We start from the raw sequence: 19,758 nt of genomic DNA on the forward strand, positions 1-19,758 counted from the left end.
AATTTCTTTAGGGGCGCCTGGGCAGCTCAGTGGGTTAAAGCCTCTGCCTTCCGCTCAGGTCATGATCCAGAGTTCTGGGATGGAGCCCGCATCAGCTCTCTGCTCAGTAGGGAGCCTGCTTCCTCCTCCTCTCTCTCTCTCTCTTTCTCTCTCTGCCTGCCTCTCTGCCTACTTGTGATCTCTGTCAAATAAGTAAATAAAATCTTTATAAATATTTCTTTTTTAAATTTTGAAAATTTCTTACATTGAAACTATTCATTGTTCTGGAAGGGGGATTTTGTTTTCTCTTTTTTAAGTTGTTGTGCAGTGGTCGTTGAATTGTACTAAGTGACGTCAAGAGAGGAAAAGGGAATTATGCCTGGCTAATTCTATTCATCTTAACTGAAAATCCTTATGTAAACATTAACTTTCAAGATTATTCTTAATATGTTAACGAAATCTTATTGTAGGTTTTTGAGAAGTTTACAAAGGAATCTACATCGTTACTAGATGAACTTGCTTTGATTAACAATGGAAGTGATAAAGGAAATCAGCAAGAGAAAGAAAGGTAGGTGGCTGGTGTCTTGCAATTATACCTTTGCAAAGCTATGATTAACCTGAAGAAGAATATCTCTATTAATGCAAGCTAAAAGAGGTAAGGTGTAAGCAATTCTCCAGTCAAAATTGACATACAAAAGTTGAATTAAATTTATTCATGAGAATTTGCTTTACATGTAAAATTTCTTGATTTGAATCGGAGTTTCTCTATAAAGGCTTTTTGATGAATAAAATGTATTTACCTTAAAAATTCATCTGCAAGAACATGTTCTCAAAATGAAACCATTTTCTTTTTAGAGTTCTACTTTGCTTATAAAGGAAAAGGTTGTGGCTTGAAGTAAAATTATTATAACCTTATTTAAATACCTCTTAAATGCCTACCTTCTAGAACTCCTAGGTCCTTATAAAATATGTGATATTTATGAGTTCAGTTTGGAGAATTTAGTGTTTTTGACTCTGGATGAAGTAATTGTTCAGCTGTATTATCTAAATATAACTATCTAGATTTATCATTTTAACAGATTTCTATTGAACTTTACAGGCTTAACAATTTTCATTTTTTTGTTGATAAGCCAAATCTCTCTCCCCAGGTTAAAAACTTTTTAGGAAGCAAATTAATTCTTTCTGGTCTCTCAACAAAGTGGTTACTAGGACAATAATTTTTCATTAGGAAATTGGAAAGGATCAACCCTCATCCTTGTCTGTGTCTTTTGAATCTGATCTTAAAAATGTAATGAAACCTTGATAATATGAATCTTATTTTTCCTTGAATACAAATATAGTCAACATACCAGTTAACTGAGATAATAAGGGAGGTGGGATGTGAGGAGGTCAGAGTTTAACACCCACTCTTGATTAAAACAAAGTGAAAATGTGAAAACAAATGGTTTGAATGGAAATCTAGTTAAAGTCACAGGAAGCATTTAGGAACATTATTGTCTTGTAGATATCATAAAAATATAAAATGTAAAATTTTGACATACACATAAATGTGTGTATATAGATAACACATACACTCCATGCTATGGCTTAGGAATTGAAAACATTGCACAAGTTGGTTGACAAAAATTAGCCAAACTTCTTGCTTTCCGAGTAGCCCGGCAGAGTAAGTTTGATGCTTCTTAAAGTCGTTTTCCTCAGAAAAGATGTCCTAAGAGGGTCCCTGTAGAAAACAAGTTCATGGTCACAGCTTAATGCTGTTTACCATATTCCCTCTCTGAGAATGATTGTGAACATTTATAGATTACAGGTCCTGAGAAAGCATTGCAGTAAAGAAACCTGTTTCCTGTACTTACTTACATGCCAGTGGGACCCCCTTTTCTCCATCTAATAATATCTTGTTCAGTGTTTTGGGAAACACTTTGGGAAGTGCTAGTTTGCGTGACTATGTGAAGTATCAAATAAAATCTTGTATTTCCAGTTCCTCCCCAAGGAACTCAAGTGTTATTACTTAGTCTTTTTAAAATCTCGATAATAAAGTCCCTCCACTAAATCCCAGATAATATAGTCCCTCCACTTGAAATTTTCATCACCTTTTTGATGTTATTACTCCAGAAACGTCCAGGCTACACAAGAGGTAAGGGCCCAGATTAATTGACAAAAGTGGAAGATTTAGAGCAGGACCTGTCATTTATAGCAGCAAGGTCCTAGGCTTTGATTTGCTATGTACCCTACCTTTCCTTCATCTTCTACTTCCTATATGTGTTTAAAAAATTACAGAGCATCGTCCAACTGCAAATTAAGCACAATTAGTACAGGGAAGAGAGTACAACTGCTTGGGGATGCATATGCACACGAATATCAGAGACTGTTTGTAGCTCTCAAAGGTTGCTGTAGATAAGTAAATGCTTAATTGGAAGATGGCTCCATGCATTTTTAATGTTCACATTTCTGAGTTGTTATATAGTTACACATTTCATTTTGGAATAAATATGCAGTGGGAAAATACTAAAATGCATTCCTTCAATGTATTTGAAATAATACTATAATAATAATAAACTATTTTTTTCAAGTGGTATATTCTATGATTTATCACACAGTTTTTTTTTTTTTTTTGGCTACTAGTATTTAATTATCTCTAATTGGTTTCTTAATGCTTAAGAGCATTAGCCTGGTAGAATAGTATACTTCAGATTTCCACACCATATGCTTCTGTTTGATATGCATACATAAAGGATTTTCTTTGGTCGTATAGATAAAAATAAAGTTTTTAAAAGTTATTCTTGTGGTATTTGCCAGGTCTGTGGATTTAAACTTTCTTCCATCAGTTGATCCTGAAACAGTTCTTCAGACAGGTAAGATAAAAAATGTGTTTATTGGTGATAATCAAATCCAATAAACCAATCATATATTGATTGGTTCATGAAATAAACATTGATTAAGCATATATTATGTGACAAAAACTCAAGGGGAATTTAAAAACTGGCCTTTGGTTTAACCTAACAGTGTGTTAATATACTTTACAATATTTTTAGAAAGTATTAATAATGACAAACTGTTAAATTATTTCTCCCTTGAAATCCTTGGATTTGTTTCCTTGTCTGTGAAATGGAGATAAGTTTCAATTTCATTGGATTGCTATGAGGATTATTGAATACTCCTTGGGTTTTAAGATTGTGTTTTTATATTCCATTCTCCTTAATGACCTCTTCTTTTTTTTAAGATTTTATTTATTTATTTGACAGAGAGAGAGACATCACAAGTAGGCAGAGAGGCAGACAGAGAGACAGAGGGGGAAGCAGGCTCCCTGGGATCATAACCTGAGCCAAAGGCAGAGGCTTTAACCCACTGAGCCACCCAGGCGCCCTCTTAATGACCTCTTGACGTAGTTAGTATCACTTTCCCTATTTTGTATTTGAGGAAGCTCAAGCTTAGAGATAGTGAAAAAACTTGCTCATGATGGAGTAATTATTAAACTCTGTCACCATACTACTAAAAACAGGTACTATTATCATCCCAAGTTTAAGATGGGGAAACTGAGGCAAAAAAAGCTCTAACTTATGCAAGTTACACAACTAGTAATGCTAGAGTTGGGACTTGAACCAAGGCAGTTTGGTTTCAAAGTGTGGTCTTTGAAATTATTATATGGTGCTGCTTCTCTGATGGAAATGCTTCTATATGGAAAACATTAAGAGTAATAACAATTGTAAAAGAAAAAAATAAATGACTTCTGATCCTAATGGCTTTATATGTGTATGTGTATATATATAAAAAATGTATGTGAATATATATAGAGACTTTGTTTAAAAGTCTTTAAAACAGTTGTTTTTCTAATTATAACATATAATGAAGAGTAAAGAAAGTAATTCTGAATATCTTCATTGTATTGATACCATTGTGGCAAGTGTTTTCAGTATGATACTGATCTTCCTTAGAGAATAAGGAAATAATTGTAATCTATGAATTCCTACATGTTGAGCAGGTACAGTAGACTGTCAGTAAAAATATGGCTTGCTTTAGGTTTAAATTTTAATTCTACTGTTTTATTTAATGTTTTGAAAGCTACTGAAGCCCTTGAATTAAGAAGCTTTTTAAATTTGTATTTTGAAATTAGCTTTATATGCCACTAAGATCTCTTTTTAGATGCTTTTGACTCTTAGAGTAGGGATAAAAAGAATATACAAATGGAGAGGTTTAGGACAATTTGGGGTATTTTTTAGAAATTGGTAATACCTTCAAATCATGATAAAAATTCTGTTTCTAAGTATTGAAAGCCATTTAAATATAGGACATTTTTCTGAATAAAGATGAAGAGAATTTAAGTATTTGCATTTATTTTTGGTCCATAAGTAATAATTGGAATAGTATTATCCTGGAAAAACAGTTTGTGATTTATTCACTTTTAAAATTCCAATTTTGATGTTGGATATTCTTCAATTTTAATTTCTCATGCATGAATGGATTTTCTTACATGAATATGATATAATTGGATAACATTGAATGAATTTCTTATACTAGTGTAGTCCCTCATGATTCACAGTTAATATGTTGTAGAGATTCCTTAAATAGAAACTATTTAAATTTTATTTTGTACCAGTAGTAAAGCTTTCTCCCTTTAATCATACACTTATTTGTTACACTGTCAACTTTCATTTTAGATAGTAGGATTAAAGGTATAGATTGATACTGAAATCCTACAACATATTGCTTAGTATTGATTAGTACTATCAAATGGAACGTACTAGTTAGTACCATTCTAGACAGAAATCCCAGAATGTAATTGTGCTCTACAGGGAAAGAGGATTGGTTGGCACAGTTTCCTGAATAATGAGTCCACCAATAACAAGAATGTGATGACAGATAGATATAGAAAAAAAAATGCCATATATTTACTAAATAGTGTAGCATATATAGTATATACTTCATGATATGTATGATATATAGCATATAAATATACTATGTAGTTATATGCTAAAATATGCTATTTCCCATTTCTATATAAATTTAAAAATTGCATTTCAGTAATTATGACCTATTAGATAGTTAGGCAGACATATAGGCAGATAGATTCTAAAAATAAGGGACTAAAATTGAGGAGATTGAGAAGTAAGAATTGTATTTCTTTAGGATATTAATTATAAGTATCTTTCATTTGTAAAGGGCATGAATTGTTGTCCGAATTACAGCAGCGTCGATTTAATGGCTCAGATGGAGGGGTCTCATGGTCTCCTATGGATGATGAACTGCTGGCCCAGCCACAGGTTATGAAATTATTAGATTCTCTGAGAGAACAATATACTCGATACCAGGAAGTTTGTAGACAACGTAGTAAGCGTACACAGTTAGAGGAGATTCAGCAGAAGGTGATGCAGGTAAGTGTCTAATTTGAATATATTTAATTTTTAAAAATCTAAATGTTAAGGTTTTTAAAAAACAATTTCTACTGTGTGACTGATTTTATACTAAGCCTTATACTGTGTAGAGAACCTGAATCCTATCAAAACAGACTGAAACTATTTTATGTACATTTTTACAAATAATATTTGCTTTAAAACTATATTATTTCTACAATGATGACACTGAACATTCATTTTCCTCTATCATTATGAACTTTAAAAGTAACTAGTTGTTGGAAAATATCACCTGTGGTCTCTACATTCTTGCAATAAGTAACACTTTATTAATGATGATCAAGTTATCCTTAATTTCTAATAACGTGTTAGTGTTATTTTTTTAATTTAGGCATTGTGAAGAGGTTTTCTTTCCTAGCAAAATGATGACATAAAATGTAAGGAATTTTAATATTAGATTTCATTATTTTTTGATGCTTCTAGAAACCTTTAATGTATTTAATACTTAGGAATTTTTATTAGTTCCTTTGAGAGTTGATTTTTATAAAAACAATAGGTTAAAAATACTGAAACTCAATAATAAGACATTTCTGTTACTTAGACCACATTCTGATTTTCCTCTGTTGAATTAAGAAATAAATGTTAAATGTTTTACCTAAAAAAATCCAGCAATGAAATGTAGAAGACATTGTGCTGGGTTTTCTATAGAATATAGAGATAGTTTTGATTTTTGCTAGAATTAAGCTAAGGGGATAAAATCTTAAGTGTTGAAGCTGATGACAGAAGTGTTGTGGGCATCTATAGGAGGGACTATTCCCCTGACTGCAGGGAATCTAGGAAGATTTAGCAGAGGAGGTAGTAGTTGAGCTTTTTCTCCAAGAATGTGTAAAGATTTCACCAGGCACCTCCTTTAAGTTTTAAAGAAGAATTGGCATTTTATGCAAGAGAAAGGATAACATAAATAAACACCAGTGCATGAAATCCCAAGTCCTGTGGAGGAAAAAGCAAGCAGTCAGGCACCGCAGGAAGTTTTTGGCCTTTGAGTCATAAAGCATGGTCAGCAAGTATGATCTAAATCCCAGTTCCTCCACATACTAACTGTGATCATGGTCACATTATTCACCAACTTGTGCCTCAAACTCAAATGGACTTCCTTCTTTTTTAACATCCCTCTCTTTCCCTTCCTTCCTTCTTTCATTAACTGAAACAAGGGTAACAAGACCTCTTTTGAAAGGTTTGTTGAAAGAATCCAGTGCTGGATTAATGGTATCTATTACATTTATTTCCATTGTATGAGGCTCTAGTCTGTAAGTTTGGTCTCATTGTTGGCAAACTTTTCCTATAAAATAGGGCCAAATAGTAAATGTTCACGCTGTGTGGACTGTACCATTCTTACAGCTATGGCTGTGAAGCCCTGCTGTTGTAGTGTGTAAACATCATATAAACAAATGTGTGTGGCTGTGCTAAAATAATATTGTATTTGCAAACATAATGAGTAGTCAGAACTGGCCTGCAGGGAGTAGTTTGCTGACCCCTGACTAGAACATCAGGGTGTTAGAGTAGAAAAGGCTTGAAAGGAAGAAGATGATCATGGAAGATCTTGAATTCCAGGCAAAGAGATTTAATCTTTCTTGTGATAGCCATGTATGCACTGAAGATTTCCAAGCATACATTAATTGTAGATAGCTTTTTCTTTGTAATAGATTTATAACTTATAGATAGGATTTATAACTTACAGATAGTATAGATATTATAGGTAGGTAAACTTCAGCCAAGTAGCTTGAGAGTATCTTTGAAAACCATAAATACAGAATGACATAGTGGTGTACAAGTCACTCACATGATCTGGGTCCACCTTTTTCTACTACTTCCAAGTTATTTACTTTCTCAGGAAGGAAATGTAACTTCTCAGTGCCCTAGCTTCCTCCTCAGTAACTGAGGATGACAAGAACAACAACAATAATAATACCAACTTAATAGGGCTGCTACAAAGATTAAAGAAAATAATATTTATAAAATATTTAGTACTTAGCATATAATGAATTTTCTATAAATAATACCTGATATTTGCTCACTCATTCAAAAAATGAATGTCTACAATAGTGTGACTTTGTGCTAGGTAGACTATAATGGTGAGTAAGAATAGACTGCATTCCCACTTTTATGGTACATGATTACATAATTACACAAATAGTTGTAAAATTGCAATTGTGCCAAGTCCCAAAAAGGAAAGTGGTGGGAGTAACGGTAAGAAGAAAATATCAGAGATGAATCATTTTTCTGATTTGTAAGACTTGATGGGTGGTCTTGTTGTTCAATTAGGAAATACTGGACAGGATTTGGGTTTAGGTGTGGGTGGAAAAGGGTATAGAGAATCGTAAGATTGGTTTTAGACGTGTTGGATTTTTTTTTTTCTTTAATTTTAAGTAATGAACATACAGTGCCATTTTGGTTTCTGGAGTAGAATTCAGTGATTCATCTCTGACATACAACATCCATTGTTCATTATAACGAGTGCCTGCCTTAATAACCATTATCCATCTAGTCCATCCCTCACCCTACTTCCTTTCATCAACCCTTAGTTTGTTCTCTATGGTTAAGAGTCTCTTATGGTTTGTATCCCTCTCTCCTTTCCCCCTCTGCCTTCCAGTATGTTCATATGTTTTGTTTCTTAAATTCCATATATGAGTATTTGTCTTTCTCTGACTTCTTTCACTTAGCATAATACGCTCTAGTTCCATCCATGTCGTTGCAAATGGCAAGATTTCATTCTTTTTGATGACTAAATAATACTCAATATATATATACATATATATACCACTTCTTTTTTTTTAAGATTTTATTTATTTGAGAGAGAGCAGAGAGAGAGAGCACGTGGGAGCATGAGCAGCAGGGGTGTGGGGGCAGGGGAAGGCTGGAGGGAGAGGAAGAAGGAGACTCCTTGCTGAGGACCCTGGGATCATGACCTGAGCCAAAGGCAGACACTTAATTGAACTGAGCCACCCAGACACCCCTATACCATGTCTTCTTTATCTGTTCATCTGTGGATGGACATTTGGGCTCTCTTCATAGTTTGGCTATTGTTGATAATGCTTCTATAAACATTGGTGTGTGTGTACCCCTTCAGATCACTGTATCCTTTGGGTAAATACCTAGTAGGGCAGTTGCTTGGTCATAGGGTAGTTCTATTTTTAACTTTTTGAGGAACCTCCATATTGTTCTCCAGAGTGGCTGTACCAGTTCTCATTCCCACCAATAGTGCAAGAGGGTTCCCTTTCTCTACATCGTTGCCAACACCTGTTATTTCTTATGTTGTTAATTATAACCATCCTGAGGGGTGTGAGATGGTATCTCATTGTGGTTTTGTTTTGTATTTCCCTGATGATGAGTGGTGTTGAGTGTCTTTTCATGTGTCTTTTACCTTTTTTGGAAAAGTGTCTATTCATGTCTTCTGCCCATTTCTTGATTGGATTATTTGTTCTTTGGGTGTTGAGTTTGATAAGTTCTTTGTAGATTTTAGATACTAACCCTTTATCAGATATGTCATTTGTGAATATCTTCTCCCATTCTGTAGACCACCTTTTAGATTTGTTGATTGTTTCCTTTGCTATAGAAGCCTTTTATCATGATGAAGTCCCAATAGTTCATTTTTGCTTTTGTTTGCCTTGCCTGTGGTGATAAGTCTGGTAAGAAATTTCTATGTCCAGGGTCAAAGAGGTTTCTGCCTGTGTTCTTTAGGATTTTGATGGTTTCCTGTGTCACATTAAGGTTTTTCATCCATTTTGAATTTATTTTTGTGTATGGTATAAGAAAGTGCTCTAGTTTCATTCTTCTGGATGTTGCTTAGACTTGTTGAATTTGAGGTGACTTTGAGACACTAAGAGAAAATATGGAAGAGTAGACCCACACAGGTCTGGGCTGGTGACATAGTTGTTTGTCATCATGTATGAATGGCCATTAAAAACATTGATGTGAGTGAGAGTTGACCAAGGAAAGTCCTAAGAGTATGTGAGAAGAGGGCTTTCTAACTGAGCTTTGAGAAACTCCAGCATTTGATGACAAGATAGAGGAGCATACTCCTGAAAAGAAGACAGGGAAGGATTCGCCAGAGATTGAGGAGAAAAGTGTGAAGAGTTCTGTGTCATGGAAGCCAGGGGAAGCATTTCAGGATGGAATTGGGAACCTTGTAGAATGCTGCTGAAAGATCAAATAAAAGGACAACTTAACATGTCCATTATAATGTATAAGATTGAGGCCACTGGTGACCCTTGAGCATGGAGTAAAGCACACTGGAGTGAATTTGGAATGACAGTGAAGTGTAGTGAAGGAGACACTGAGTATGGGCAACTCATTGAGAATTTGTCTCTGAAGGAAAGGTGAGAAATAGTGATACCTACAAGCGGTAGAAAAAGGGTGGTATTAGTTGCTAAGTCTGCTGTAACCAAGTACCACAGCCTGGGTGGCTTAAACAACAGAAACATTTCCCCATGGTTCTAAAGGCTAAAAGTCTAAGATCAGGGTGTTAGGAAGGCTGATTCCTTCTAAAGGCATTGAGGAAAGAATCTGTTCCAGATTCTTGGCTTGTTGATGCTCCATCTTATTTCTGTATCTTTACATTATCTTAACTCTGTACCTTCCTGTGTCCAAATTTCCTCTCCTTTTAAGGACATCAGATTAGGGTCCACTGTAACAACCTCTTTTTTTAATTAACATATAATGTATTATTTATTTTAGGGGTACGGGTCTGTGCATCATCAGTCTTACATAATTCACAGCACTCACCATAGCACATACCCTCCCCATTGTCCATCCCTCAGCCACCCCATCCCTTCTACCCACCTCCACTCCAGCAATCCTGTTTGTTTCCTGAGATTGAGTCTCTTATGGTTTGTCTCCCTCCCCGGTCCCATCTTGTTTCATTGCCCTCCCCACTTCAACCCCTGCCCTGCCCTGCCCTCGATGAACCCCTGCCCTGCCTCTCAAGTTCCTCATAGCAGAGAGATCATATGATAATTATCTTTTTCTGATTGACTTATTTTGCTCAGCATAATACCCTCTAGTTCCATCCATGTCATTACAAATGGTTAGATTTCCTTTTTTTGATGGCTCCATAGTATTCCATTATATATATATACCACATCTTCTTTATCCATTCATCTGTTGATGGACATCTGGGCTCTTTCCACAGTTTGGCTATTGTGGACATTGCTGCTGTAAGCATTGGGGTGCACGTGCCCCTTTGGATCACTACATGTGTATCTTTAGGGTAAATACCTAGTAGTGCAATTATTGGTTCATAGGGTAGCTCTATTTTCAGCTTTTTGAGGAACCTCCATACTGTTTTCCAGAGTGGCTGTACCAGCTTAACAACCTCATTTTATGTATGCATGTAAGTATGTATGTATTTTCAACTTCAATTTAATTGCCTCTTAAAAGACCCTATCTTCAGATAAATAGGGGTACATTCTGAAGTACTGAGGCTTGTTAGCATTTTAACATATGGATTTGGGGGAGGACAACAAAACTCAGTCCACAACAGGGGTCAGATATAATTTTGTTCTGTTTTTCTTTTTAAAGTAATATGGAAAACTCTCAGAGCTTTAAAGACCAGTGGGGAGTATCTATGTGGAAAGAGGTGTTGAATATATTTAGTACTATCAAGTTCCTCACATGGTAGAAGTGAATCATTTCCAAAAGACGGTGTTAAAAGGATTAGCGTTCACATGGAATAGGGAGAACTCCATTGTAACAGGAGGAATGATGGGTAGGATGTATCCAGAGATGTCTCCATGTGTGAGTCAAATGTGAAGATGAAGGGGTTCCAATACAATGTGTTCTTTTTTTCAATAATAGAAAAGGTCATGTGTTTAGTGGTACAGATTTGAAGGTGAGGTGTGTCGTGGTGGTTGAAGAGGATGACGTTACGATGAATAAGAGGTTTCAATGTTTTCTCTGTGGGGATTGGACATGTAAAATACCACAGACATGTAGTTGTATTTTTAGGTAGTATTCATCTTGGATTTATGGTGGAACCTTTCTGGTTTGTTGTGTGACCTTATCAATTCATGGCTAGATGTTGAAGTGCAGGTACAGAGAATGTGGGTGATGGGATTCATTCAGCATTTGTGCCTTGCTACATGGGATCAGTGGGTATGATTTTTTAAAAAAAATTGGCAAAGGAGTTAATGTATTGGCAAATGCATTTTTGAAATGATAGACCAGCTCAGTTGAATAAAGAAACTAGAGAAGGGAGGTGATGATGATGATATTTATGATGGTGATCATGGTAATGAGATTATTGTTAAAAACAAATAACCTTTATTATAATTCATTGTCTGAGTGTTACACATTAGTTGGTTAGAACATCAATCTGCATCATGCCTCCTCTCTCTTTTTCACAGGTCACTTTTTAGGCAAAGATCTCTTTCCCGGGGCGCCTGGGTGGCTCAGTGGGTTAAAGCCTCTGCCTTCGGCTCAGGTCATGATCCCAGGGTCCTGGGATCGAGCCCCGCATCGGGCTCTCTGCTCAGCAGGGAGCCTGCCTCCTCCTCTCTCTCTCTCTCTGCCTGCCTCTCTGCCTTCTTGTGATCCCTGTCTGTCAAATAAATAAAATCTTTAAAAAAAAAAAAAAAAAAAAAAAAAGATCTCTTTCCCTTTCCAGAATGATTACTTAAACTTAGGTATATAGTAAATGTGTATTGATCATGTCAGCATCCACAGAGCATAAAATGCACTTTCTTCTTACAAATTTGGGGAAAATAAAAATTGTTTATATAAAGATAATCATAAAGTTGATTATCACGACTTATGTGAAATTAGTGAAAACTGAATTTTTCTATATTTCTTCTTTACTGTCTTATCACTGAAAGCATAATGAAAGAAATCAGAGGTGTCTGGGTGGCTCATGCAGTTAGGCATCAGACTCTTGATTTCAGCTCAGGTCATGATCTCAGGGTCCTGGGATAGAGCCCCAAGTTGGGCTCTGTGCTCAGTGGGGAGTCTGCTTGAGGATTCTCTCTCTTTCTCCATCTGCTCCTGCTCTCTGCTTGCATTTTCTCTCTCTTTCTCTTAAAGAAATAAATCTTAAAAAAAAAAAAAAGAAATCAGTAGCTCTAATAGATAAGCTCTATGATAAGTAATAACCGTTAAAATTGTCATTTATTTCCCACAGTTTAAATCAATGGCATTAGAGTTTATGTGGTGTGCAGAGGTTCTCCGTGCTGCTGCTGCTATATTTAAAAATTAGATTTTCATGAACTTTTAAGTGGGAGACGATGTTACTTCAATGAAATACGCTGTCGTTATTCTCATTATTTACTGAGGCAGTAATTACAGCCAGCATTACAAATGTTATTTCTAGAATCATCCATGTGCTTTTCTTCCTTTGTAGAAAGGAATCATAGATGCAAAATAGGATACACTAAGAGTTGCATAAGAATACAGCTGGAGGCTATGCTTCTGGTTCTGCCAATTCTTTCTTCAGGTCAGATGCTTGACATTTGCTTAACATGCCCTTCTGCCTTGTTTGACCCCACATTCTTCCAGATATTCTCTCGTGAAGTCTTTAGAAATTAGCCTGGTTAGGAAAGAATGTTGTATAGTCACATGCATTTTTGGCCTCTGCAAATATTTGTCATGGTAGATTTTAATAGCACATCTCCAAGGTTATACTTTGCATATAAATGTAGCCTTTTGAGGGGTCACATTGATATGGATTGGGCATGAAACTGCTCTTTCTGTAAGTTAATATTCAGATTGACTGAGCAAGATGTCCTGATTAAAATTAAGTTTTATAGCCTAGTTTGGCAAACTACCATCATTAATGCATTTAAATAGACTTGTTTACTGGGGCGTCAACCTCAATTTGCATCATTTTTATTAGAAATAGTCATACATTTACTGTGTCTACATTACTGATGTTGCACACTAAGGAAAAATTACTTTCAGCATACATTAAAACTATATGTGTACTTGACTATGAAAGTGGTTTTTTGTACCACGAGTATGTCTTTGCTTTATTGAAAGTTTATTTTTAAATTTATGGCTCTTTGAAAGTTCCATGCTAATGAGTTGTTTTTCCTCAGGTATCATGATTTATATTAGCCTGCTTCTTTTGCTTGTAGAATATTCTGGAGTCAAAACTTAAATGTTTAAATAATATTTTAGGTTTTAAAAAATAACATATAACACATTATTAATTAATTAAAAACTTTTGAGATGCTCTTATTCCATCCTTAGTTTTAGAATTTAGATATTTCTAGTGAAATAATTATATTATTTAAAATACTTACAAGCCGGCACTCCTGGGTGGTGCAGTCTGTTAAGTTTCTGACTCTTGGTTTCAGCTCAGGTCCTGATCTTCGGTTTGTGAGATGTCAGGCACCATGCTGAGCCAGTGTCTGCTTAAGACTTTCTCTCCCTTGCCCCCCCCTTCCTCTCTCAAATATGTAAATCAGTAAATCTTTAAAAGAAATAGAACACTTCAAAGCCATTGTATATTTGTCATTATATCTGTAGTCATAATAAATAGCAATAGATGAGGCTTGAGTTCCATAAAGGAAATGGAAAATGGTTTCAAAATGTTTACGTAAGCTTCCTTAAAACTTACACTTTTTATTTCCATTTTTCCCCTTAAAGATTTTATTTATTTGAGAGACAGAGAAAGAGAGAGAGCATAAGCCAGAGTGGGCAGGGGCAGAAGGAGAGGGAGAAGCACATTCCCCATTGAGCTTGACAAGGGGCTCAATTCCAGGACCCCAAGATCACAACCTGAGCGGAGATCCCAACCTGAGCCACATGGGAGCCCCCGCTTTCTATTTCCATTTGAAAAAATGTTGAATAAAACAGTTCAGGGACTTCCTTAAGAAACTCAGGATCTTACTGTAAAATGCAGGTGTGAGACAAACTTTATAAAGAATGAATGAACACACATCAGTAAGAAAAAGGATAAAAACCAAATGGTCATTTAAGTAGATGCAGAAAAAGCATTTGACAAAGTACAGTATCCATTCATGACAAAAATCCCCAACAAAGTAGGTCTAGAGGAAACATACCTCAACATAATAAAGGCCGCATATTAAAAACTCAATAATAAACATCACAGTTAAGTATGAGTGCTTTTCCCCTAAGATCAGAAACCCCAATGGTCCAACAATCAGACTATTGGGTATTTATCCAAAGAATATGAAAATGCTAATTCAGAGCGATACATACATCCCTATGTTTATTGCAGTTTTATTTACAATAGCCAGATTATGGAAAGAACCCAAATGTACATCAACTGATGAATGTATAAAGAAGGTGTGGTGTATATATATATACAGTAGACTATTACTCATCCATCAAAAAAGTGAACTCTTGACATTTGCAACAACATGGATAGAGCTAGAGAGTGTAATGCTAAGTGAAATAAGTCAGAGAAAGACAAATACGATATGATTTCACTTATATGTGAAATTTAAGAAATAAAACAAATGAACATAGGAGAAAAAAGACAAGTCAAGAAACAGACTCTTAACTATAGAGAACAAACTGATGGTTACCAGAATGGAGATGGGAGGTGGGTGGATAAAATAGTTGATGGGAATTAAGCGGCATACTTATCATGATGAGCAGTGAGTAATGTATAGAAGTGTTTAATCACTATATTGTTCATTTGTAGCTAAGATGACACTGTGTGTTTACTATACTGGAATTAAAATAAAAAGCTTAATACTGAGTGAATAGATAGAAGGAGCTACGCTTTTCCCTTCAAGAAAGTGGGAAAAGCAAAGAGGCTAACAGATACTAGTATTTATCTACTGTGCTAAGTGTCTTACATATAATGACTGGTATAATCCTCCCAGCACCTTTGTATGGTAGGTAGCATTAACACCATTTTAAAGATGGACAGACCAGTCTTTCAACTGGTAGGAGCAGAACCAGAATTTAGAAATGAGACTCATGCCCAGTGCTTTCTCATGACTATGAAAGAGTGATCCTTCCCACGGGCTAGCAGAAACAGAATCCTAGTACTCTGCCCCTCTAAAGATAGCTAATACAAAGTTTAAAGGGGAAGAGTAGAAATGTTGAGGAGCCAACCTTTTTATTCCAAAGAACACTTGACAACAAGGGGTTGCAGATTAATTTAGGACTGTGAAAATAGCCAAGAAAATTAAAGCACTTAAGTCTATTCGAGTGAATCCAAAATAATACTTTGGCTTTTTTTGTTTTCAAGTTTTTGCACTGTTTTATTAAAACCTTGTAAAGAGAAAGTGGAAGCTGAGAATATGTTAATAGTTAGAACGTAGAAGATAAGTGGGGAACTAACTTGAAGGGCTAATTTACTAAAGATCTTATACTTTCGGTAACCAAATATTTGCAATGCATTCGGTATACTAATATTGAAAAGTACACCTGGGGAGGTTTCTGTTTTTCAATTTGGCAGAAGGTGTTTTTTTTTTTTTTTTTAAATTAAACAGTCTTTATACTTTATTCAGACTTCCTTAGTTTTTACTTAATGCTATTTTTCTTTTCCATGATTCCAAATAAAATATCACATTACATTCCATATTAGCATTATTTATCTTACTCCATCCCTTTGGCAGAAGTTTTTTAAAAGCAGTAGGCAGTTTGTATACTTTGCAGAGGTTTCTCAGTTAAAACTTTCATTGCTTGGATGTTGATATAGAAAAAGGTGTTTTAGAGAGCAATTTTTTTATGTATACTAACATTATATTGTCATTGAATTCAAGATCTCTACTGAAAATCTTTCTAGGGAAACAATACAGAATTAAAGAAAAAAAAATAACTACATATGAACTTCTGTCTCTCTCTATATCCTAAGTTTATATTTAGGATGTGTGTGGGTGTATTTGTATATATGTATATATATTGTGTATATAAAGTAGCTGTTGTAGATATACAAATATATATGTACATATATGAATATATATGTATATAGGTTGTTTGATTAGTTGGTTAGACAGATGAGAGGGAGGGAAGAAGGCAGCCAAGTTCTGCCTTCTTAAAAAAGAGGTTTGTAACTATTGTAAATTATAACTGTAGCCACATAGAAAATAATTATAGTTTTATAGTGTAATGTTAAGTGAAAAACACAGGTTAGAAATAACTGTACTCTAAGAATTGGCTGTAGTGCTTAAATCTGGAGTAATGTGAAAATGCAATGCATGTGAAAAAATAATGGAAAGAAATAGACATTATTTTTCCCTATGATGTGGTACTTTTATATTAACTACTAAAAATTCCATGAACTATTAGATTTTTAAAGGAATATATTTTAACCTGATAACAATTGAAATGCAGCATGGGTCTGTTATAAAGTTCTGAGGTAAGCCTGTCTATCCACCGGGTTATAACATTATGCTACGGACACACCCTCATTCACTTCTTACCAGCTATCCTAAGTTTACATTTTAGGGCATAACCATACATCTGTTGTTGAATTCCTTATCTTAATTCAGTAACAAGTAAAATTTGATAATATTTTTTCTTTTAAAATTACTTCACTGTGTCCATGTAGTTTTGTAGTGTGTGTGTGTGTGTGTGTGTAAAGAATTAGAAAAACTCTTTCTGCATGAGGCTTTGATCTTTGCTTAACTGTCTAGCTCTGTTTCCTTGAAAACCTGTAAAACTTGGAATGTCAACTACTGCTTTTATAGTGAAAATTATTCTGGGTCTGGACTGGGAGAACTGTTAGTACTTGATGGAAGGCATAACTTTGAGCATCCTTGAATTCAGAACTTCTGTAGTGTGCATGAGCACTGTGGGCTCTGGAGTTTTGATGCCAGAGTCTTCCCCAAATCTGTCCCATATGGATCTCATCACCTCATGCCTAAACTGACTTGGCAGAAGAAGAATGCCTCATGCTGCTCTGGCAAACTAGCTCCTCACCTCACATCCTGCTGAGTGGTGCCAGTGGGACCTCAGATGGTCTGTGGGTCTGCAGGTTTTAGTTCATCCTAAGACCCCTAGAGGGTATTGCTGTATAATTCTACAGTTAGTTTGTAATTTTCAAAGTGACAAAAGTAACATTTTAACTTCATATTAGTTAATTACTTAGTTCATTTAGTTTTATCAGTACTTTGAGAAGAACATTTGACTATGAGTCTGGAGACAGGGATTTTAATCCTAGGTTTTTAATAATGGATTATATTACCTTGGGCAGGTCAGTTAATCTCTGAAATTAAATTTTCTTAAGTGTTAGATAAGAAATTTGACCAATGTCCTTTCTGGTGTCTCTTCCAATGCAAAATCCTCTAGTTCTTTTATTTTCTTTCATCGTAAGTTAATTTTTAATCTTCTTTTATGGAGAGCATTCCAGATTTCTTTTTTTTTTTTTTTAAAGATTTTATTTATTTATTTGACAGAGAGATCACAAGTAGGCAGAGAGGCAGGCAGAGAGAAGGGAGGAAGCAGGCTCCCCGCCGAGCGGAGAGCCCGATGAAGGACTCGATCCCAGGACCTGAGATCATGACCCGAGCTGAAGGCAGAGGCCTTAACCCACTGAGCCACCCAGGCACCCCTAGCATTCCAGATTTCTTTTAGCCTGGCAGATGATCAGATAGCTCAAAGCCCAAGGTGCTACAGTGTGCATTCTTTCAAATTTTGCTTTTGGAAAAGTTGTCAGATTATAGCCACGTAATTAGAAAAGAAATATTTACTGCCTTTACAGTAGAATTTAGAGAATTTAAAAATACTTGAGGAACTGGGGTGCCTGGAGGGCTCAGTTGGTTAAGTGTCTGCCTTTGACTCAGGTCATGATCCTGGGGTCCTGAGATCAAGCCCCACATTGTTGGGCCCCGTATCATTGGGCTCCTTGCTCAGCGTGGAGCCTGCTTCTCTTTCTTCTTCTGCCTGCTGCTCCCCCACTTGTGCTTTCTTTCTGTCAAATAAATAAATGTAAAAATTAAAAATTAAAAAAAATTTTTGAGGAGCTTTGGTAGGAGAAAACATTGAATGTTTGAAAAGCTTTTGATTATTTTAAGATTTTGGTCTCAACTTTCATTTATAGGTTGTGAACTGGCTTGAAGGTCCTGGATCAGAACAACTACGAGCCCAGTGGGGGATTGGGGACTCCATTCGAGCCTCCCAGGCCCTACAGCAGAAGCATGAAGAGATTGAGAGCCAACACAGTGTGAGTCCCCCTCCTCTGCAGCTTACAGGCTGTTGTTACTGGGCATAGTTAGGAGCTTGTGTGGTGCTAAGGGATAAGTTGCTATAAACTTTGGTATAGGGCATAAAGTAGAGTATGTTTAATATTTAAAGGCCATAAGGAACATTTTGACCATTTAGTATGTATTTATTGGAAGTTTGGTTTTGCTTTGGCTCCAGTACAGTTTATATATTTCTATAGAAACAAATTCATGTGAAATTTTTAAAAATTACCATGACAGAATAAAGAGTGATAGTACAAAAATAGAACCTTCATCTGCAGTCCTGAGACAGAAATTATGATCCTTAAATCCTCAGAGGGAGGCCTGGGATGTCCCTGTTTTATTAGGGAGAGTACAGTACAGTTAATGCCTGAGAATAATTGCAGAACTGTTGCATTAATCACAACTAATGGAGAGTGAGTGCAGAGGGTGCAGGATATCTTTCCATTCTCTGTGCATTTAGGGGCTCCCACTTGTAATTCTGAAGGAGGTGATCAAACAAATCAGTTATAAAATTATAAAATGATTTATAGGCAGATTATAGATAATCATTCAGGAGGGCTTAAGATTTAACAACTTATGTATGGAGGAAGTTGATAGACTTTAAGCTCTTGCTCTGTTAAAGTTAACTCTTCATTATTGAGAAAGTGATCCATCTGCTTTGTGGATCAATTAGTTCATCCTTTTTCTCCCCCAAGTCATATTATTTCTGATAGCAATTTAAATAAGTTGACTAGAAAAGTAGAAAACTAAACAGATTCATTAATTTCTATCTCCTTAGATTATCTGGCTTAAAAAAATTGATCAGTTTACACACACACACCATTCAACCTTGCATTTAGTATGAAGAATAAAACATCTTTCCCATAAATAGGTAATAAAAGAAGTTAGCCTTCCCCTCCAAAACAAAAGCAAAAACAAATCCAACTGCTCAGAAGACACTCTGATTGGATTTATGTGTTAATTGGGAAAAAACATCATGTGTTCAGGGATGAATATAACATGCACCCCGATCACTAGGCTCTCAATGCACAATAATAGAGAACTAAAAAAAATTGTTCAATAACAATTTTAAACTCTGGGCCCAGATGAGATTATGTGAACATCTAATTTTTTCTTTTCCCTTTAACTTCCCCAATTGAAGTGGTAGTTAAAAGTTGAGTAGTATTAATAAATGTATATTTTAACTAAATGAGATTAAAGAAGAAATGTTGAACCTCTGTTTCTCAGGAATAAATTTGAATTGTTGACCATGTATCATTTACTGTTTACTAAAG

The 19,758-nt window shown here is 35.3% G+C and overlaps 1 protein-coding gene across 1 annotated transcript in view; it reads left to right on the forward strand.

The window, feature by feature from the left end:
- Positions 1–19,758, forward strand: part of SESTD1 (SEC14 and spectrin domain containing 1) — a 141,563-nt gene that overhangs the window by 92,165 nt on the left and 29,640 nt on the right. The window contains exons 7-10 of the mRNA XM_080797854.1: positions 450–547; positions 2,776–2,831; positions 5,137–5,348; positions 18,340–18,462. Coding sequence (XP_080653980.1) covers positions 450–547; positions 2,776–2,831; positions 5,137–5,348; positions 18,340–18,462 — 489 coding nt within the window. The remainder of the gene's footprint in view (positions 1–449; positions 548–2,775; positions 2,832–5,136; positions 5,349–18,339; positions 18,463–19,758) is intronic.

This window comes from Martes martes (genome assembly GCF_963455335.1).
Source record: "Martes martes genome assembly, chromosome: 3".
NCBI lineage: Eukaryota > Metazoa > Chordata > Mammalia > Carnivora > Mustelidae > Martes > Martes martes.